Source organism: Lathyrus oleraceus, chromosome 3, assembly GCF_024323335.1.
Source record: "Lathyrus oleraceus cultivar Zhongwan6 chromosome 3, CAAS_Psat_ZW6_1.0, whole genome shotgun sequence".
Lineage (NCBI taxonomy): Eukaryota > Viridiplantae > Streptophyta > Magnoliopsida > Fabales > Fabaceae > Lathyrus > Lathyrus oleraceus.
The window spans coordinates 522,995,543-523,014,781 of record NC_066581.1 but is presented as its reverse complement, the minus strand read 5'-3'; the positions used below and the strand labels follow the sequence as shown (position 1 = coordinate 523,014,781).

The 19,239-nt window shown below is 34.2% G+C and overlaps 1 protein-coding gene across 1 annotated transcript; it reads left to right on the top strand.

Moving 5' to 3' along the window:
- The first annotated feature begins 12,160 nt into the window (after nucleotides 1–12,160).
- Nucleotides 12,161–12,830, top strand: LOC127128629 (histone H3.2-like). The gene has a single exon (XM_051057995.1). It carries the CDS (start codon nucleotides 12,275–12,277, stop codon nucleotides 12,683–12,685), a length of 411 nt encoding a protein of 136 aa, XP_050913952.1. The 5' UTR covers nucleotides 12,161–12,274; the 3' UTR covers nucleotides 12,686–12,830.
- The last annotated feature ends 6,409 nt before the right edge of the window (nucleotides 12,831–19,239 follow it).

Genomic DNA, 19,239 nt, shown 5'->3' with positions numbered 1-19,239 from the left:
ACGACGATATGAGATTCAACTTTTCTTACAATGGAGTCAAATCAAAATTTACCATTTTATTAGATTTTTTTTTCAAATATCCATTTTTTTCAATTAAAATTTTAAAATAATATTTTTTAAAAATATTTATCAGAATAATCATCTTTCATGAACCAAGCGACAGTTGGACTGACGTATCTATTTTTCATTGAACATAGACACTAATGGTATGGACGTATTCATTGAAAATTATATTCATTAGCGCCACAAACAATGATGCGTGCATGTGTAGGCCATGTGAAAGCGGCACATGCAATGGCACATGCATGGTGTTTCTATTTGTGCGTCAATACATGTGGCTACTGCTCCACCACTCATCTATTATAAATACAGTATCTCCCTCCTATAATGTTTCACACAACTTCTTATCCTCTTGATTAGTGCATTTTGATGCACATTCTTCTACAATTGTACTTATGCATTTTCCTAATTTATTTTGCTTATTTTACTATTTTATTATGTTTTTATATTTAAGTTCATGTTTGCCTTTAATCTATTTTCATTTGTTGTTTTCAGTTTTAGCGGTTATTTGATACATGTTCAATGTCTGGATCATAACTGGAACTACAGGATGTCGTTTTGCGCGTTCTAATATGCATTGGAATGTTAAGAGAAAGAGCTACAACTTTTGTGTTGAAGCCAAAAGTTGATTTGGAGTGCAGGAGTCTCACATAATTCGTTGAAGTTTCGTACTTTAGGAAATAATTTCTTTTGGGCCGAATTTATGTTTTCCGACCCAATTTGAGTTATAAGTGCAATCCTTATTTTGTTAAAAGAGGGGAGTCGTGGTACTGTAGCACACACATACTATTCACGATAAACTTTTTGCTTTGTACGATTATGATGAGGAACTAATCTTCCATAGTTGATCTACTGTAATCGAGTTTCCAACACTTTGAGGTTTTTATTTTATCAATTAAATTTCGTTTCTCTTTCAATTTTATTCTATAAAAATTCATTTGCTTAGTCTGTATTTTATGGAATGATTTTGATTAAATTTGTATGATTATATTCCTAACTGTTAATCGTCGTTTACGTCGCTTTGTCATTAAATCGCATTTGTAAATCGTGTTTGCTTAATTCATGATCGTATTAATCTATTTGTTTAATTCGAAATATAGGAATACCAATCTGTCTTTTATCTATTGCGTTTGTCAATCGATATTGAATTGAATAGAGATCGAAACCGCTTAGGCAATTGGTAGGTAAAAACCAGTGATTAGACGGAAACCGAAAATAATAGATTGACTTATTTTATAATCGCTTATTTTAATCACTTGTTTACTTTGTTTTCTTAATCGATCCCTAAACCGTAACCCTCCCCCCTCCAATCAATTTCAGTAGGTTAATAGTAATTCAAGAATCCTTGTGATACGATACTCGAGTTGTCACTTTCGCTAAACTACAGTTTTCTAATTACTCGTTTTGAGTCGTGCGCGACAGCGGATCACCTATCCTTCTATTTTCCTTCAATCTGCTTCAATTTTCTTTAAAATGTTTGCATATTCATACTTGTGTTCTTATATTCACAAGAGAAATTCTGATTTAATCTTTTCAGTAATGCAGCCTCTAATGAAGATCCGACTTTGGAATGTAGATACGTTCGAACATCTTAACAAGACCTTGAACTGTTGGTTAGATGGAGATATTGCAGATGGTGAAAGGATCGGAAGAATTCAATGGTTTGATATGACGTTCAACCAAAATGGAGAAGTTAATTTTTGAGTCAATATTAAAACTGACAAAGACGTTCACAGGATGATGTATACTTCTTACAAAATTGTTTTGATGGTTGTAATCGAATAGTTATGTTGTTTATGTGTTGTATTTGTTTGTGATGTTATTTTATTTGTTGTAGTATCTTGTGTTGTTGTTTAATTATTGTATTTGTTCTGCTTATCATATGAAATGAATATTGTTTTTAATATAAAGCAAAATAGTTACAATTAAAATTATCTTGTTGTGCATGTTCCAACATTGGGACAGTTAGTACGATTATGACCAGGCTGGCGATATGAACTACATAATCTAACCATTTTGTTCGTAGTATCCATTTTGGTTCGAATACGGGTGTTGTTTGGGCGGCCTTTTTTTTCTTCGCATTAATTTATTTTGCAAGAGAATGCCCCTATAATGTGTAGGCTCGTAATCCTCCTTCGATACCACTGAAAATATAATTTTGTAAACATTACAAAGGTTTATGACTTTGTAAACGTCAGATAGTAAGTTGGAAGGATCCCGTCGAACATTTGAACATGTCGCTATGACATTGGAGCAGGGCATACAAAAGGCTTGGAACTTTCCGCAATCGCACCAACCTCTATCTAGTTCCACTCGATAGTGTCCCCTTGGTATGCCTTCGTTGTGATCCATTGACTCAAGAACACTATACCAACCTTTAGTACGGTCAAACACCGTGACCACATATGTGTTATCTTTAGCAGTTTCCTCTGTAATGAATTTCATTGAAGCATTACTGAACAACTTCCCAGATTGTAACACTGAACTCCATTTGGAACGTCTGATCTCAAACAGTGCCCATAACCTAAAATAGGTTGCTTTCACTAAAGCGGTTATAGGTTTTTTACAAAGGCGGTTGAAAAAATGTTGTTTTTCCATCTTGTGTCACTGTCATCAATAGCGTTCCTTTATATTTCCCGTACAATCATGTACCATCAATTTGTATAATAGATTTACAGAAAGCAAAACCTTTGATGCATGATTGATATGCCTATAAGAGTCGGTGGAATATGCCATTACCACTAGCACAAGTCTCGTATAAGGTATACACCGACAACGTTTCCAGATTGACAATAGTCCTTGAAGCATAATTCTTAAGATCCACCAAGTATTTTGGAAGTTCTTTGTATGACTCCTCCCAAATGTCAAACACTTTTTCAATTGTCTTAGTCCTAGTTATCCATGCCTTCCTGTATGATGGGGTATAGTTGTATTGTGTAACAATATGCAAGATTACTGTACTCACCATTAACGACAGATTGTCGCTAATGACGGATAAAATTTCATCGCATATTAATTGAGAGTTGAGTTTGTGATGGTTCTTCATTGGGTTCGTGATTAAGCATGTGTGAATTGGACCCATAAAACCTATCTCCCAAGAATCATTCCTCTTCCGGTAAGATGCTGACAAACCGGAATAAGCAAAACTCATTTCGATAATAAATCTTATACCTCATTGCATTAGTTCGATCAACCCTATAATCAGCTGATAATTTCATGTGATACTTTTTAATGGCTCTGACATTGTCTTCTTTTGTGCGAAATTTGTCTCCTTCTTTGAATGATCCTTGAATTTGCACATAAGGATTGTAAAATATATCTAACGATGGTTCATTTGTACCCAAATTCAAGATTGTCATGTGTTGAGGTGGACAATATACATGACTAGCTGGTAATGGCTCTTGCTGGTGGCCGACAGTTTCATCGTTCACCATTTCATCAACCAATAACTCATCTTCTCCTTATTTCTCGTCAACAACATCGAATTCAACTTATTCGTCGTCATCAGTTTCACAAAACACTTGTGACAGATCAACGAACTGAGACATTTTTTTAAGTACTGATGATACGGTAATATTATGATTCTGTTTGATAATTTTTTATTTCCTAAAAATACTGGTAATACGATAAATATTATGTATTTGCCGTTGTTACGAAACATAAATAAAGTAGACACATACAGTTGAGGTTCATCTATTTTGTTCCATCTATATAGTTCGTTGTGTAAAAATTTCAAAAAAAAATATTTGTACGTTTTATTCTTGCGCCTATTTGCTACAAGCATGAGGTTGGTCAAGAATGTCGTCACTCGTCCCGGTCAACGAGAAGTCATTCACATTCTCCTATGCAACAAAGTAAGTTTATCTTAAATATTATAATTTGTTAAACTTTAACTACAACTAACTGTAACAAATATATTTTCAATCTTTTCGATCTAGGTGGTCAGTTAAGGGGATGAACTACAATATGTGTTCCAAACACGCTGTAGTAGTCTATCACAATCTTTTATACCACATTGGACCAGATGATGTATTACTACTAAACAACTCTATTTTTTATTTTAAAAAATTATTCAATTACATATCCTTTAATCATATCAAATTCTTATACAGCTTAGCTAGATGTCGTATATGAGTCTTGATCATTAGGTTAACCATGATGTTGTTGTAGTTTGGACAGCAAAAACACCAATCATTCGGTTCACTACTATGGAGATGCACTAGAGTGGCCGTGTAAAATTCCAGTTCGGCATGCAACAACAAATTCCATAACTTCTGACGTGTTTAAGAGGTTGGCATAATCTGTTGGTGTAAGCCCTAGAGGCCAATACATTTTGGTACTTGTATCGAATAATAAAAGGCATTCTCTTTATTATGGTTGATTAATAAAGTCCCTGGAATAGATAGTCCGTTTAATGTATTAAGTGTGACTTAATCATGAGAACACATTAAACATAAGGACACTATTCTTAAAGTATCCGTAGTCGAGCTTTAGTGTGAAGTGGGATAACATTAAAGCATTAAGACTATTATGTTTGTAGACTGATGATCACATCTCATGGATCATGGATAAAGAGTTATTAAGTCTTAAACATAGGTATGAATATTAGGAGTAATATTTATACCAGATTGACCCACTATGAGAATACTATATAGAAAGTTATGCAAAGTGTCATAAGTTATTCTCATGGTGATAATAGTGTATTCCACTCTTCGACCTGAAACCACTATGGATCCTAGATGTAGAGTCGAGTGCTTTATTGCTGATCCAACGTTGTCCGTAACTGGATAACCATAAAGACAGTTGATGGGTACTCCACAAAGCATGCTGAGGGACATGAGTGACCTAGATGGAATTTGCCCATCCTGCATAACAGGATAAATGTCTATGGGCCCAATATTGAACTGGACAAGGATGACACGGTCTATGCCTTGTGTTCAATATAGACATAGGGGCAAAAGGGTAATTATACACATAATTATTATCACAGATGGTTTTGTCAGATCACATGATATTTTCGTGTCTTGGGTAGCAGTGATGTGTTGCTAGATACCGCTCACTGTTTATTATATTAAATGCGTGATTTAATATAATTGTCAACGTCACGAAAACCTACAGGGTCACACACAAAGGACGGATTGATGAGAGATAGAGTAACTAAGGAATACCGTAAGGTACGGTGCCCTTAAGTGGATTATAGAACATCGTAAGGTATGGTGTACTTGAATAGAATACGAAATATGGTAAGGTACCATGGGCTTAAGTGATTTTGGGCATATTATAAGATATGGGCCAAAATACACTTAAGTGGGCTTTTAGCTTGAAGCCCACACAAGTGGTTCTATAAATAGAACCCTTGTGCAGAAGCACAAAGTGCGGTTGCATTATTTTCGTTTTCTCTCTCTCTCTCTCTCTCTCTCACTCAAAGCCTTCATTCATACCAGCTAGCACTGAGATTGAAGGAATCCGTTCGTGTGGACTGAGTAGAGACGTTGTCATCGTTCAACGTTCGTGATCGCTTTGTGGATCTGCATCAAAGGTTTTTGATCGTCACAAGAGATCTGCACCAAAGGTTTCAACCGTCATAAGAGGTAAATATTCTATCACTGATCATGACCATTCGTAAGGATCTCTAAAGGAGAAATTTTAATTTCCGCTGCGCTTTGGGTCGCAATTCTCCTTCATAATCGATGACCAATGGGATTATTCCGATTAAAGAGACTTTGCAAAAGATATGTGTCGTCATTGGAGGAATAAACGACAACACATCTTAAACAAACCAATCATACATGGTGCTAGACCAATTCAACATTATATGGCATGGTTTAGGTCGATTACAACTCCACAGTTTACGTCTCAGTCAAGGTATTTGATTGATCTACGCCAACGAGCTTCGTCATCAAACGCCCAACAACAAATCCCCGCCAACAACAATGCCAACCCACACAAACCCAACCTCACACTATCACCCTACCATATACACCTAACCACTAAACACTTAACCTCGCAACCAATTCATGCCACACACCCAAACTCAAAACCAGGAACCAAACCCTAACCACCAACAACCATACACAGCCACCACATCTATCTATAGCCAGGATGATTCATACGATTCAACCGCATGCCATCGTAGCCCCCCATTTTTGAACACCTAAACATCCTGTTGCCGCAACACCCAACCATTGTTTGACTTTAATACACCGCATGAACCATTGTTTCGTTTGCAAAAAGATTCAATGTCCAAATTCGGGCAACCATAGTGTCCATAATCAACCTAACCACAACGACCCAACTACAATAACATGGGTACCAAACTCAATTACGCCAGCACTGTTGGCGGCAATACCCCTAGCTATTGGGGAAAAATGATGACAAATTTGTCAAATATCGTTGGACCTTCCACTAGACATTCACACCAGCCACCGTTGCATCATGTCAGCACTCAAAGACCCCAAACACCTCAAGAAAATTGTGGGAGACCTCAAAGGTAGGCTAACGCACCGGAATGTGGAACATATGGTGTTTCAATCGGACGTGTCATTGATTTTCTGGTCAATTATTATGTATTTTAACTTTATATTATAATATTAATAATTATTTTTCATTTACCTATTTAATTTAATTATTTATAACTATACAATATAATTATTATTTAAAAAAAAAATAGAGAGCATGCGCCACATGCATTGATGCATACACATGATATATCGTATGCATGCGCCAATTGCATTGACTTCATTGTATGCATGCTCCCACACCATTGACGTCTATGTTCAATGAGAAAATAGATGTGTGAGTTCAACTGGCGCATGTTTCATGAAAGGTGGTTATTCCGGTAAATATTTTGAAAAAAAATATTATTTTAAAATTTTAATTGGAAAAAAATGGTTATTTAAAAAAATATTTTATTACTTATAATTTATAATCTCCACTAATTCGAAATAGTTTTTTTTTATGTTACAAGTTCGAAATCGCGTACTTGTTTTGTATCTGTTTTGTATAACTATCAATTGAATAAATATAATTTATTGAATTTAATTTATAAATTAAATTAGTTAAATTTTACCTCAAAACTAATTTTATAAAATTAATTAATGAATTTGATTTATATATTAGATTTTAATATCTTATATAACTTTGTTTTTACCGATGATCTTGAATATAATGTGAAGTTTATGACTTATGTCATATTTTATGTTATAAATATCATTTTAAAATAGATCAAGCATCATGTAAAAGTAATAAGTAAAAGCGATGAGTGTTTTAGTTTTTGTTATGCTTCTATTTGATGGATATATGTTTATATTTTAAGTTATAAAGTTAAAGTTTTTTTTAATTAATTTTGTGGATAGTTTTTGGAGAAAAATGAGATTTGCTCTCCTCGCCTTCTTTTAGGATGATCCTTAGGTGGAGGAAAATTCTTCTTAGAGTTAGGTTATGTAGACTCTATCTTATAATGAAGTATTGGTGTGAGATTTTTAGAGGAGGATATCCCTTTTTGTTTGAAAACAAAAACTAGTTTATAATCTTCTTCTTCTTATTCAATTAACCGTCATCTTTTTGGATGCAAACAGTTGATGTTGAAGGTTTTTGAAGTATAATTTCTATTTAGTTGCATCGACTTATAACGTCCTTCTTGATGCTTACTTTGGTACGAGTTTCCCTCAAATATAACGAATTTGATTCTACCCTTAATTTGGGTTAGTTTAGCTCCTTTAAAAGTTATTGTTTTCTATTGGTAATTTCTTCAAGATAAGCTTCCTTATAAAAAGAATTTATTTAAGTGAGGAGTTTTAAATGACCCTAGAAGTATTTTTTGTTGGACAAATGACTCTAAACACAAGATGGAGTGAATTGTGTGATTGATAAATGATGTTCAAATAAAAATCTTTGATAAAATTAGAGTTTAAAACATGCTTATAAAACAAACAAGAGATAAGCAGCAAAATAAAGAAAATCAGACAAAAAGAAATATAGTGACACTAAATAACTAAAATGTAAATAGATAAGAGAATAGAAAGATGCACCAAAGATTTATAGGCGTTCAACCTAATGACTTGGCTTACTCCTCTCTTCAAGAATTTCTTCTTGATAGTTCTCACTATAATGTGAGTTTTTGTCAAATTTTGCCCGAAACCTCATTACAAAATGACTGGAGTTTTATAATTACTTTCCTTTCAACCAAATACCAGTGTTTTAATCAGTGTTTTAATCACAGGGACCTCTCAACCAAATAGGTATTTTACCAAATTCACCTCAACAATAAAAAAAGAACCTTTTAATTGATTTATTTCACAAGCAAAACAAACTTATAATAATGAGAGATATTATAATAATGTCTGACATCAAACCCAACCACCTAACATATAAAAGTTTCACTCTCAAAAGTACAACAAAAATGAAAAATAAAAAGAGAGGTGAAAAATGGTATCTTAAAATATGTTTTTTTGATGTATATTGAAATGAGGAAAATTCTCTATTTATATGACAAAGTGTGGATCAAGTATATAATCTTCCTAAGCATGAGTCGTATTCAAGTCAATCTCTATCTCTTTATAAATCATACAAGGAAAATTTGTTCTTATAAAATAAAATTTAAGAGTTTATTTCATTAATAGAATCAAAATTGTTTGACTAATATTCTCCTTTAATTCATTATCTTTTACTCCTAAATCATCATCTTACAAATATCCACTTCAAAATATTACACAAATCCACCTTACGATTCCATGTGTTTGAAAAGAGCCATGGTGAGATTTGGTAAGCATGTTTTTTCTACACATTATGTTTGTTTCAAGTGGTGTCATCCAATGTGTAATTTCGAAACTTAATATCCTCTTTTATCTTTCAAAATGAATTATCAAAGAATTTTATTAAAAGTAAATGGTCATTGTTCTCAAACTCCATTACAAATATCTTGTTTAAAAGAGACATTAAAATTCCTTCAAAGAATCATTTGCATGGTATTTTATTTTTAGATGTGATGCCTATAATGAAACATTTGCATGGTATTTTATTATGTGAAACATTGCAAGAAGTAATCTGGTGTTACGGTGCTAAAGTCATGCAAGGAACATAATTTAGTAACTGTTCCCATGCTCAAATATAACATATTTAAAAGAAAACCCTTTGTAATACACGCCAACCACATATCCAAATATAAAAACAAGCATAAAACGGTATTCATCACATGATGCAGACTCTTGCACCCAATTTGTCCAACACATCTCATTAACAGTTGCTAAGAAAATACAGAAAAAGAGTCACATCCCAAATCAAGTAGCTGTCCCATATTGAAAGAGCAATAAAGGATCCCTCATGGCATATGATTATCTTAAAACACCCAACACACATTATTAAATATCAAACTTCAGTCAACAAAAAAACTCATTCAAAGGAGAAAAGAATGATATAAAATTGAAGTGGAATGACAACCAACCTCGACACCCAATCTGCAGTCTCAGTGAATTTGAAATTAACAGAGTTACTATCTTGCAATCTTCTATGATCAAATCAAAGGAACGATGCGTTTAGAATCAAAACTTTCATTGACACACTAAGCATTGAGCATTCACAAACATCGTGATATATTAAATATATATTTTCCTAGATCAGTAAATCAACATTGGAGTTTGTTCATGAAATTAAGAATATTGAGGATGGATTCAAATTCCATTCAATTGGGATTCATTTTTATCCTTGCTTAAATATAAGAACAATGTAAAGTGCTAATTAAAAGCTTTAAATGTACAAGTGTGTAGCAATTCAAGAGAAAACAAAGGTTTTACTTGCATGGGTATTATGGGAATACTTGATTGCATTGCAGATTAGTACATTAAAAAGTGAATACAAAGTATGCTTGATGACAGACCGTCATTACATATAATTAAACGAAGAATCAGGGGAAAATGAGCGAAAGATGAGTCAAAATGAAGAAGGAAGAACTAAAAATGAGTGAAAAATGACCAAGTATAGAAGAATGGGACTTAGTGAAATTTCTGGTGAAATGAGTGATTTTTGATGCAGCTACTAGAATAATTATGTACGTTATCACGTGCGCGATATGACTATTTAGGATGCATCGCATGCGCGATACTTGTATAATGCGCGTGATCGAGCTTTTTCTAGGCTTTTTCTGACGCGTCCTGAGTGCTTTTTAATGGGATTTTCAGCAGTTTGGCAAGGATTACAAATTTTGACACAAAAAGCACGATTTTACAGCATCAAATGGTGATTTTGAGAGCATTGGAAGTCATTGGAGGCCAATCCTTCAAGGAAATTCTTATGTTCTTCTTCTTTATTCAATTGATATTGTAATTTTTACTATGAGTAGCTAAAGCTCCTCTAGATTAGGTTGTGTGATAATGAACCTTATTTAATCTTGTTGGCATTATATGTTGATTTGACTTTGTCTCCTTTGAATTATAATTTTATTCAGTTATTGCTTATTCTTAATGATTTTTATTTGAGACACTCTATTAATCTGATATTGGACACATAGGGATTTCTGACCCGTAGCCTATATGTTGGACCTATGGCAACTGTTCTACTTACGTTGGTTAATTAGGGATAGGAGACTCCGAGTAGTGGCATAAGGAATTAACGGTTTGGACATCGCCTAACATGCTTACGTTGACAAGTTAGGAATACAAAGCTCATAGTAGTTGTTAGTGAGTTATTTCGTGGGGGACTGACTATAACGGTTTTGTTAATTCGCTGTGAGATTATAAGGATAAAACAATTCATACAAGATATCATACATCAATAATAGAGGATAAAGAGATTCTAATACACAACTTAACTGTCTTAATTCCTTCTGTTTTAAACTCTTATTTTGTTTTCCGTTCTGCAACTCGAAAACCCCATATTTATTGTTTTTTAATTACATTGCACAATTGTTGGTTTGTTCGAACACAATCCTTATAAGTTCGATCTTTTTATTACCGCTACCCTATCAATACACTTGCCGAGAAGACATCAATGCCCCACTAGCAAAACAAAGTCATGACATCCTAACTATCTATTTGTGTGTTTGGATTGACGGTAATTTGGCGGAATCAAGATGTACCACCATGATTTTAGCAAAACTTACATGTTGGACCTTCAACAAAATTACAGGGCCACTCTGATCTTGCCAAAATTTATCACCAATCCAAACATGAACTAAGAAAATCTTCCCCTATATGACATGGAACTTCCAAGGCAAAATGTTTTTCCAAGAAAAACAATGTCTTCAAATGCTCATTTAGGTTTTGACCAATACAAAGATAACATGGAGGCAAGATAAATTTGTCTTCGTTGTAAATTTCAAAAAAGAAATATTTCAGAAGTTTTACTTTCATCCCTAAAGGATAAAGAGTAACACTATTTATAGTATATACCTCGATTATACATACATTGACCCCAAAATTTCATAAGTTTGTTTTACATCTCTATAAGGGAAATACATACATTGTAAACCACATGGAAACTTCGATTAAATAAGCAATGCTTGGTAAACATCTCGTATCCGTTCGAAGATTAAATCGAAGTTGCTACAGATTAGCTACAATTTTAACCATAGATTAACTACAAATTTTCTAGGTTCATGAACAATGTTGACTTTGGCCATGTGATATGCTACGTCAGCATCTTGCCACGCTGACACTGTCATGTATATGCCAGATCAACTTTGTTAACGACCGTTAGCAGGAGAGACAAAAAATGTGGATGAGAAATATTAAAAAAATCATTCTTTAAAATAAATTTTTAAAAATTAGAAATGAAATTGATAATATTTGAAAGAGCCAAAAACTTATTTAACTATTAAAAACATACAAATAATCTATCACTAAGAGACAAAAATAAAAGGATTAGTAGTTACAATATTGCTAGTTATTTTACGGAAAGAGAATAATCCTATTACAGCGCAATATGCAACAATTCTCAATAATTCTATTTGTCAGTTTCACAATGCCACGGATCGTGATCCTACTACCCTTCCCCTAGAGATGTATGACCGTAGATATTAATTCTAATCAACGGTCTCTATTTTCCCATCTCACTTTCCAAAATTTCTCAAAATCTTCACAATTCCCGCTTTTTCCTCTTTCATCTCCTCACTATATATTACCCAAACACTTCCTTCGGTTTCATCGCATCTCAAATTTCCTTTCTCACTTTCGATTTTCAATCAAAATCTCATTTTCTTTCTTTATTCTCTCCGATCTAAATGGCACGTACCAAACAAACCGCTCGCAAATCCACCGGAGGCAAAGCTCCAAGGAAACAATTGGCAACGAAAGCTGCTCGGAAATCTGCTCCGGCAACCGGAGGAGTGAAAAAGCCACACAGATTCCGTCCGGGAACCGTTGCTTTGAGAGAGATTAGAAAGTATCAGAAGAGCACCGAGCTTCTTATCAGGAAACTTCCATTCCAAAGATTGGTTAGAGAAATCGCTCAGGATTTCAAAACAGATCTCAGATTCCAAAGCAGTGCCGTTTCTGCACTTCAAGAAGCCGCTGAAGCTTATCTAGTTGGTTTGTTTGAAGATACAAATCTGTGTGCAATTCATGCCAAGAGAGTTACTATCATGCCTAAGGATATTCAACTAGCTCGTAGGATCAGAGGAGAGAGAGCTTAGAATTTGTTAATTTGTTAGGTGTTGTTCTTTAGGGATCTGAATCTGATTGCAAAACCCGTGGTTACAATTTTCGGCGTTGAATGAATATCTTTTTACTCCTAATTTACCACTGTTTTTGGGAGAATATGAAGTTTGATTTTGTTCATATCCTTCTTAAAAAGTGCACAATGATTTAATTTTAATATATTATTCATAGCTTCTTCAAATATTAGCATTCTTGTTCCAAGAGTTTACAGTTGCGTTTCATATAAAGGGTAGTGATGACACGGTTCAGAGGTTAAAAGATTGAAATTGTTGATGAATGGGGTTGATGCATAATTTCCGATTTCGCAACATACATTGAGAAAACAAAAAAAAATCAGTCAAAAGCTTATAGTGCTATACAAAAAGGTTCAACGAGGACATTATTTTTGTAGAGGGAGAATAACATATAGTAATATTTAACTAGCTTATAAAGGTAGGTTATAATTCAAATTTAAGTTAATTTTAAATTTACTTTATATAAATTTGTATTTGAATTTGTAAGCACTTGTGAATTTGAGTATGAAAAAAATGTTAGTTACAATTACATTTTGTATTTTTATCTCTCTAATTCTTTCATTAGCTTCTTAACTATTAATGAAGTTTTGTTGTTAACTCCAATAATTGATATATAGAGTTTTGATTCTGATTCATGGGAAACACAAATGTATGTGAGACATGTGATTGATTCGGTTCCTGAAATTCATAGTGAATAGAATATCAAAATTAATGAGAATCATAAATCTTGATTCTCAAGGTTGGAGAAACACGAATGTTGGCCAGAATTAAATGATTTGCACAAGAACGAAGATGAACGACATAAATCGTAACTTGAATACAAAACTTTTAGTATTTGACATAAATAATTGGAACCAATGGTCGATTCATAAGCGTTGTTGTTTAGCACTAAAGATGTTCTTGATCTCGTTAATGACAATTACATGTTGGTTGCATAAAATGCAACAGAAACGCAAAAAAATATGCAATGTGAAACGAGGAAGAAGGATCGGAAGACATTGTTATATATCCATCAGTGTGTGGATACAAAGGTGTTTGAGAAGGTTGCTCTCTCGATGACGATGAAGGCGACATGGTATACATTGATGCAGTGCTATAGTGGTGACACGTCAATGAAGAAAGTAAAGTTGCAGTCCATACACAAGCAATATGAGAATCTCAACATGAAGAACAATGAAAAGATTTCTGATTACACCTCCAAAGTGATTATGGTCACGAATGAGATGGAGTATTTTGGAGAAACACTCTATGAACAAATAATAATTGAAAATGTACTAAGATCACTTACCCCTCAGTTTGATTACATAGTTGTAGCCATAGAACATTTGAAAGACATTAGTGTCATACCTTAATTTTTAACCCTAAGATCACACATATCATTTGCATCATTGCATACAAACAATGTCACATCTTGGTCCTCTACCTCTCATCTTTGGGGTTTACTCTTTGTAGGGATCACCAAGCACCATTTTATTGGGTTTTTTTACCTTTGTGTTTTTATGTTCACTGCTTATCTAACCACTAATCGAAATAGCCAAAACATGTCTTATTTTCTTCAAGTTTATTGTGCAAGGTATGAGGCTTTTCATCCAGGGCATCAAGCATGGTTCCTTAGCTAGGGTTTCTGTGATTCCTCAAGTCAATGTGTGTCCAACCATTGATTCACAAGGGGCTTATCTCTCAAGACATAATCTCTAAGGTATTCAAGTATCTTTCAATCTCATTTTGATCAAGAGTACCTCAAAGCCTGGTTGCTTATTTCTCAAGAGAAACCAAAGGTTCATGTGTTTATTTCCATGTCTTCTTCAACAAGTTACCTCAAACTTTAAGCAACTTAATCAACAGACATTCAAGTTCACCTTATTTTGAGTTCATAAGATTATCCATGTACCTTGAAATACAAGAAAAGTCCAAGTACACAAGTTTATTCCAAGAGGTTTGACCAAAAAGTCATAATTTGAAGTCAAAGTACAAAGGATCACAACTCCTTCAATTCTCAATATTTTTGAATGCTTATTTTTCCATATAACTCTTCTCAATACCCTTAACAACTTCTCTTTACATGACAAGACCCAATTTTAAGGAAAATTGCATTCCAAAACACGGTGGGAATTAAAAAAACTCCTTTAGTGATCCTTACGAATAAGCATGATCAGTGATAGAAATCGTTACCTATTGTGGTGATTGAAATCTTTGATGTAGATCTAAGGAGTGATCATGAGAGTTCAATGGTGACAACGCCTCTACTTAGTCCACACGAACGGATTCCTTCAGTCTCAGTGCTAGCTATTACGAATGAAAGCTTTGAGTGAGAGAGAGAGAAACGAAATTTCATCTAATGAAATGCTTCTGCATAAGGGTTCTATTTATAGAACCAGTTGTGTAGTCTGCAAGCTAAAAAACTCACTTAACTGTATGTGGCCCATATCTTATGATATACTAAAAATCACTTAAGCGTGTGGTACCTTACCATATTTTGTATTCTACTTAAGTGCATCGTACCTTACGATGTTCTATAATTCACTTAAGTGCACCATACCTTACATTGTTCCTTGTTTACTCTATCTCTCATCAATCCATTCTTTTGTGTGTGACTCTGTAGGTTTTTGCGATATTAACAATTATATTAAATCACATATTTAACATAATAAACAGTGAGCGGTATCTAGCAACGCATCATTGCTACCCAAGACACGAAAATGTCATGTGATCTGACAAATCCCTTTTTGTGATAATACTTGTGTGTACAATTATCTTTTTTCCCCTTATGTCTATATTGAACACAAGGCATATACCGTGTCATCCTTGTCCAGTTCAATATTGGGCCCTTAGACATTTATCTTGTTACGTAGGATGAGAAAATTCCATCTAGGTCACTCATGTCCCTTAGCATGCTTCGTGGAGTACCCATCAATTGTCTTTATGGTCATCCAATTATGGACAATGTTTGATCAATAATAAAGCACTCGACTCTACATCTAGGGTCCATAGTGGTTTCAGGTCGAAGGGTGGTATACACCACTATCACCATGAGAATAACTTATGACACTTTGCATAAGATTCTATGTAGTATTCTCATAGCGGGTCAATCTAGTATAAATATTACTCATAATATTCATACCTATGTTTAAGACTTGATAACTCCTTATCCATGATCCATAAGATGTGATCATTAGTCTATATACATAATAGTCTTAATGCTTTAATGTTATCCCACTTCACAACAAAGCTCGATTATAGATATTTTAAGAACAATGTCCTTATGTTTAATGGGATCTCATGATTAAGTCACACTTGATACATTAAACGGACTAGCTATTATAGGGACTTTATTAAACAAACATAATAAAGAAAAAGTCTTTTATTATTAATAAATAATTCGATACAAGTACCAAAAGTATTGGTGTCTAGGGCTTACACCAACAATCTTCCTCTAGCACTAGAGCCAACCAGGCATACCCCTAATACCCATAGATCTAGTATGACCATCATGCTTTTGCCGCGCAAAAGGCTTTGTCAGTGGGTCAGAAATATTGTCAAGTGTAGGTACTCTGCATATTTTCACATCTCCTCTATCTATTATCTCTCGAATAAGGTGATAACGCCTAAGTATGTGTTTGGATCGTTGGTAAGATCTAGGCTCCATAGCCTGTGCGATAGCACCATTGTTATCACAATAGAGATCATTGGGATCCACAATGCTAGGAACTATGCCAAGTTCACTAATGAACTTTTTGATCCAAATAGCTTCCTTCGTTGCACTTGAGGCAGCAATAAACTTGACCGCGGTTGTAGAATCAACAACTGTATCTTGCTTTGAACTTTTCTAGCTCACAGCGCCATCGTTTAAGCAGAACACATAACCAGATTGTGATCTAAAGTCATCCTTATTTATCTGGAAGCTAGCATCGGTGTATCCAATTACAACAAGCTCTTCCTGACCTCCATATATCAAGAATGAGTCCTTAGTCCTTCTCAAATACTTAAGGATATTCTTGACAGCTACCCAATGAGCATCACCGGAATCAGATTGGTACATACTCGTTGTACTTAAAGCATACGAGACATCTGGTTGAGTACATAACATGGCATACCTGATAGATCCTATTGCAGATGCATATGGAATCTTATTCATGTGATCACTTTCTTCCTTAGTTGAAGGGGATTGTGTTTTTGATAGACACATGCCATATTGCATAGGTATAAATCCTTTCTTGGAATCATGCATATTAAAGCATCTCAACACATTGTCTATGTATGTACTCTGACTTAGGACAAACAGTTTTTGTGATCTATCTCTATAGATCCTGATTCCTAATATATAGACTACTCCACCTAGGTCCTCCATAGAAAAATATTCTCCAACCAAGTCTTTACTTGTTGCAGGGTATGGACATCGTTTCCAATGAGTAATATGTCATATACATATAATACCAGGAAGACGATCATGATCTCACTAACATTCTTGTAGACATAAGGCTCATCTTCATTCTTGATGAATCCATATTATTTTACTGTTTCATCAAAATGAAGATTCCAATTTCTAGAAGCTTACTTCAATCCATAAATTGATCTCTATAACTTGCATATCTTTTGGGCTTCTTCTGGTATGTCAAATCCTTCAGTTTGTGTGATGTACACATCCTCAAGATTTTTTTTATTAAGGAAAGCAGTTTTGACATCCATCTGCCATATTTCATAATCATGATATGCAGCAATAGCAAGTAAAATTCGAACAGATTTAAGCATTGCAATTCGTGAAAAGGTTTCATCATAGTCAACCCCATGAATTTGTTTATATTCTTTTGCAACTAGTATTGCCTTATAGGTGTACCTTACCATCCATGTCAGTCTTCTTTTTGAAGACCCACTTGCATCCTATATAGTTAACTCATACATGAGGCTCTACCAAGGTCCAAACCTGGTTTATGTACATGGAATCCATTTCAGATTTCATGGCTTCTAGCCACTTCTTAGACTCAGAACCAGTTATGGCCTCTTGGTAGGCCACATGCTCATCTTGATCCATGAGTAATATATCACCTTGATCAGTTATGAGATATCCATATCTCTCAGGTAGGTGACATATTCTGCTTGACCTACGTTGGTCTTGTTCTACTTGAGCAGGTTGCTCTTCAACAACTACTTGTGTTTCCTGCTCTAATTCCTTCATAGGTGTATCAATGCTTTGTGATTCTTGAATTTCTTCAAGCTCTACTTTCCTCCCACTGATTCCTTTGGAAATAAAATTTGTTTCTAGGAAGACTCCAGTTCGAGCGACAAACACTTTGCCCTCATAAGGATTGTAGAAGTAATACCCTCTTGTTTCTTTAGGATACCCCACAAATAAGCACTTGTCAAATTTGGGCTCAAGCTTAGTTGAAATTTGTCGTTTCATATAAACTTCTCAACCCCAAATCTTCATATAAGACATATGTGGTTTCTTACCACTCCATATCTCATATGGTGTTTTCTCAATCTTTTTGGATGGAACACGGTTAAATGTGTAAGCTGTTGTCAATAATGCATGTCCCCAAAAGGAGTTTGGAAGATCGGCGTGCCTCATCATGGATCAGACTATGTCTAACAAGGTTCGATTTCTTCTCTCATATACATCGTTCCATTGGGGTGTTCTAGGAGGAGTAAGTTGGGATAGAATCCCACACTCTTTCAGATGGTCATCAAACTCCAGGCTTAAATATTCACCACTTTCGATCTGATCGAAGAGTTTTAATATTCTTACCTAGTTGGTTTTGTACTTAATTCTTGAATTTCTTGAACTTTTCAAAGGACTCTGATTTGTGTTTCATTAAACACAAATAACCATATCTACTGAAATCATCAATAAATGTGATGAAGTACTAAAAACCTCCTCTGGATGGTATGTTCAGTGGTCCACTTACATAAGTATGTATGAGGGCCAAAAGATCATTAGCTCTTTCACCTTTTCCTATGAATGGAGACTTTGTCATCTTTCCAATTAAACAATATTTGCATGTCTCATATGATTCATAATCAAAAGAGTCAAAGAGTCAATCTTTATGGAGTTTGAAAATGCGTTTCTCATTTATGTGGCCTAATCGACAATGCCAAAGGTAAGTTGAATTTAACTCATTAGGTCTCATCCTTTTAGTATTAATGTTATAAATAGGCATTTTGAAGATCAAGGGCATATAATCCATTGTTCATTTTCATTTGTGCAGTAGCATAGAATATATCATTCAAATAAATGGAACAACAATTATTCTTTATTATGAATGAAAAACCAAACTTGTCCAAACAAGAAACAAAAATAATATTCCTGCTAATTGCAGGTACATAATAACAATTCTCTAACTGAATTATTAAACCACCAGGTAAAGTCAATACATAAGTTCCTACGGCTAAAGCAACAACCTTTTCTCCATTGCTAACTCATAGGTCAACTTCACATTTTTCCAAATCTCTACTCCTTTTTAGCCCTTGCACGTTGGTACAAATGTGAGAACTGCATCTAGTATCTAATACCCATGATG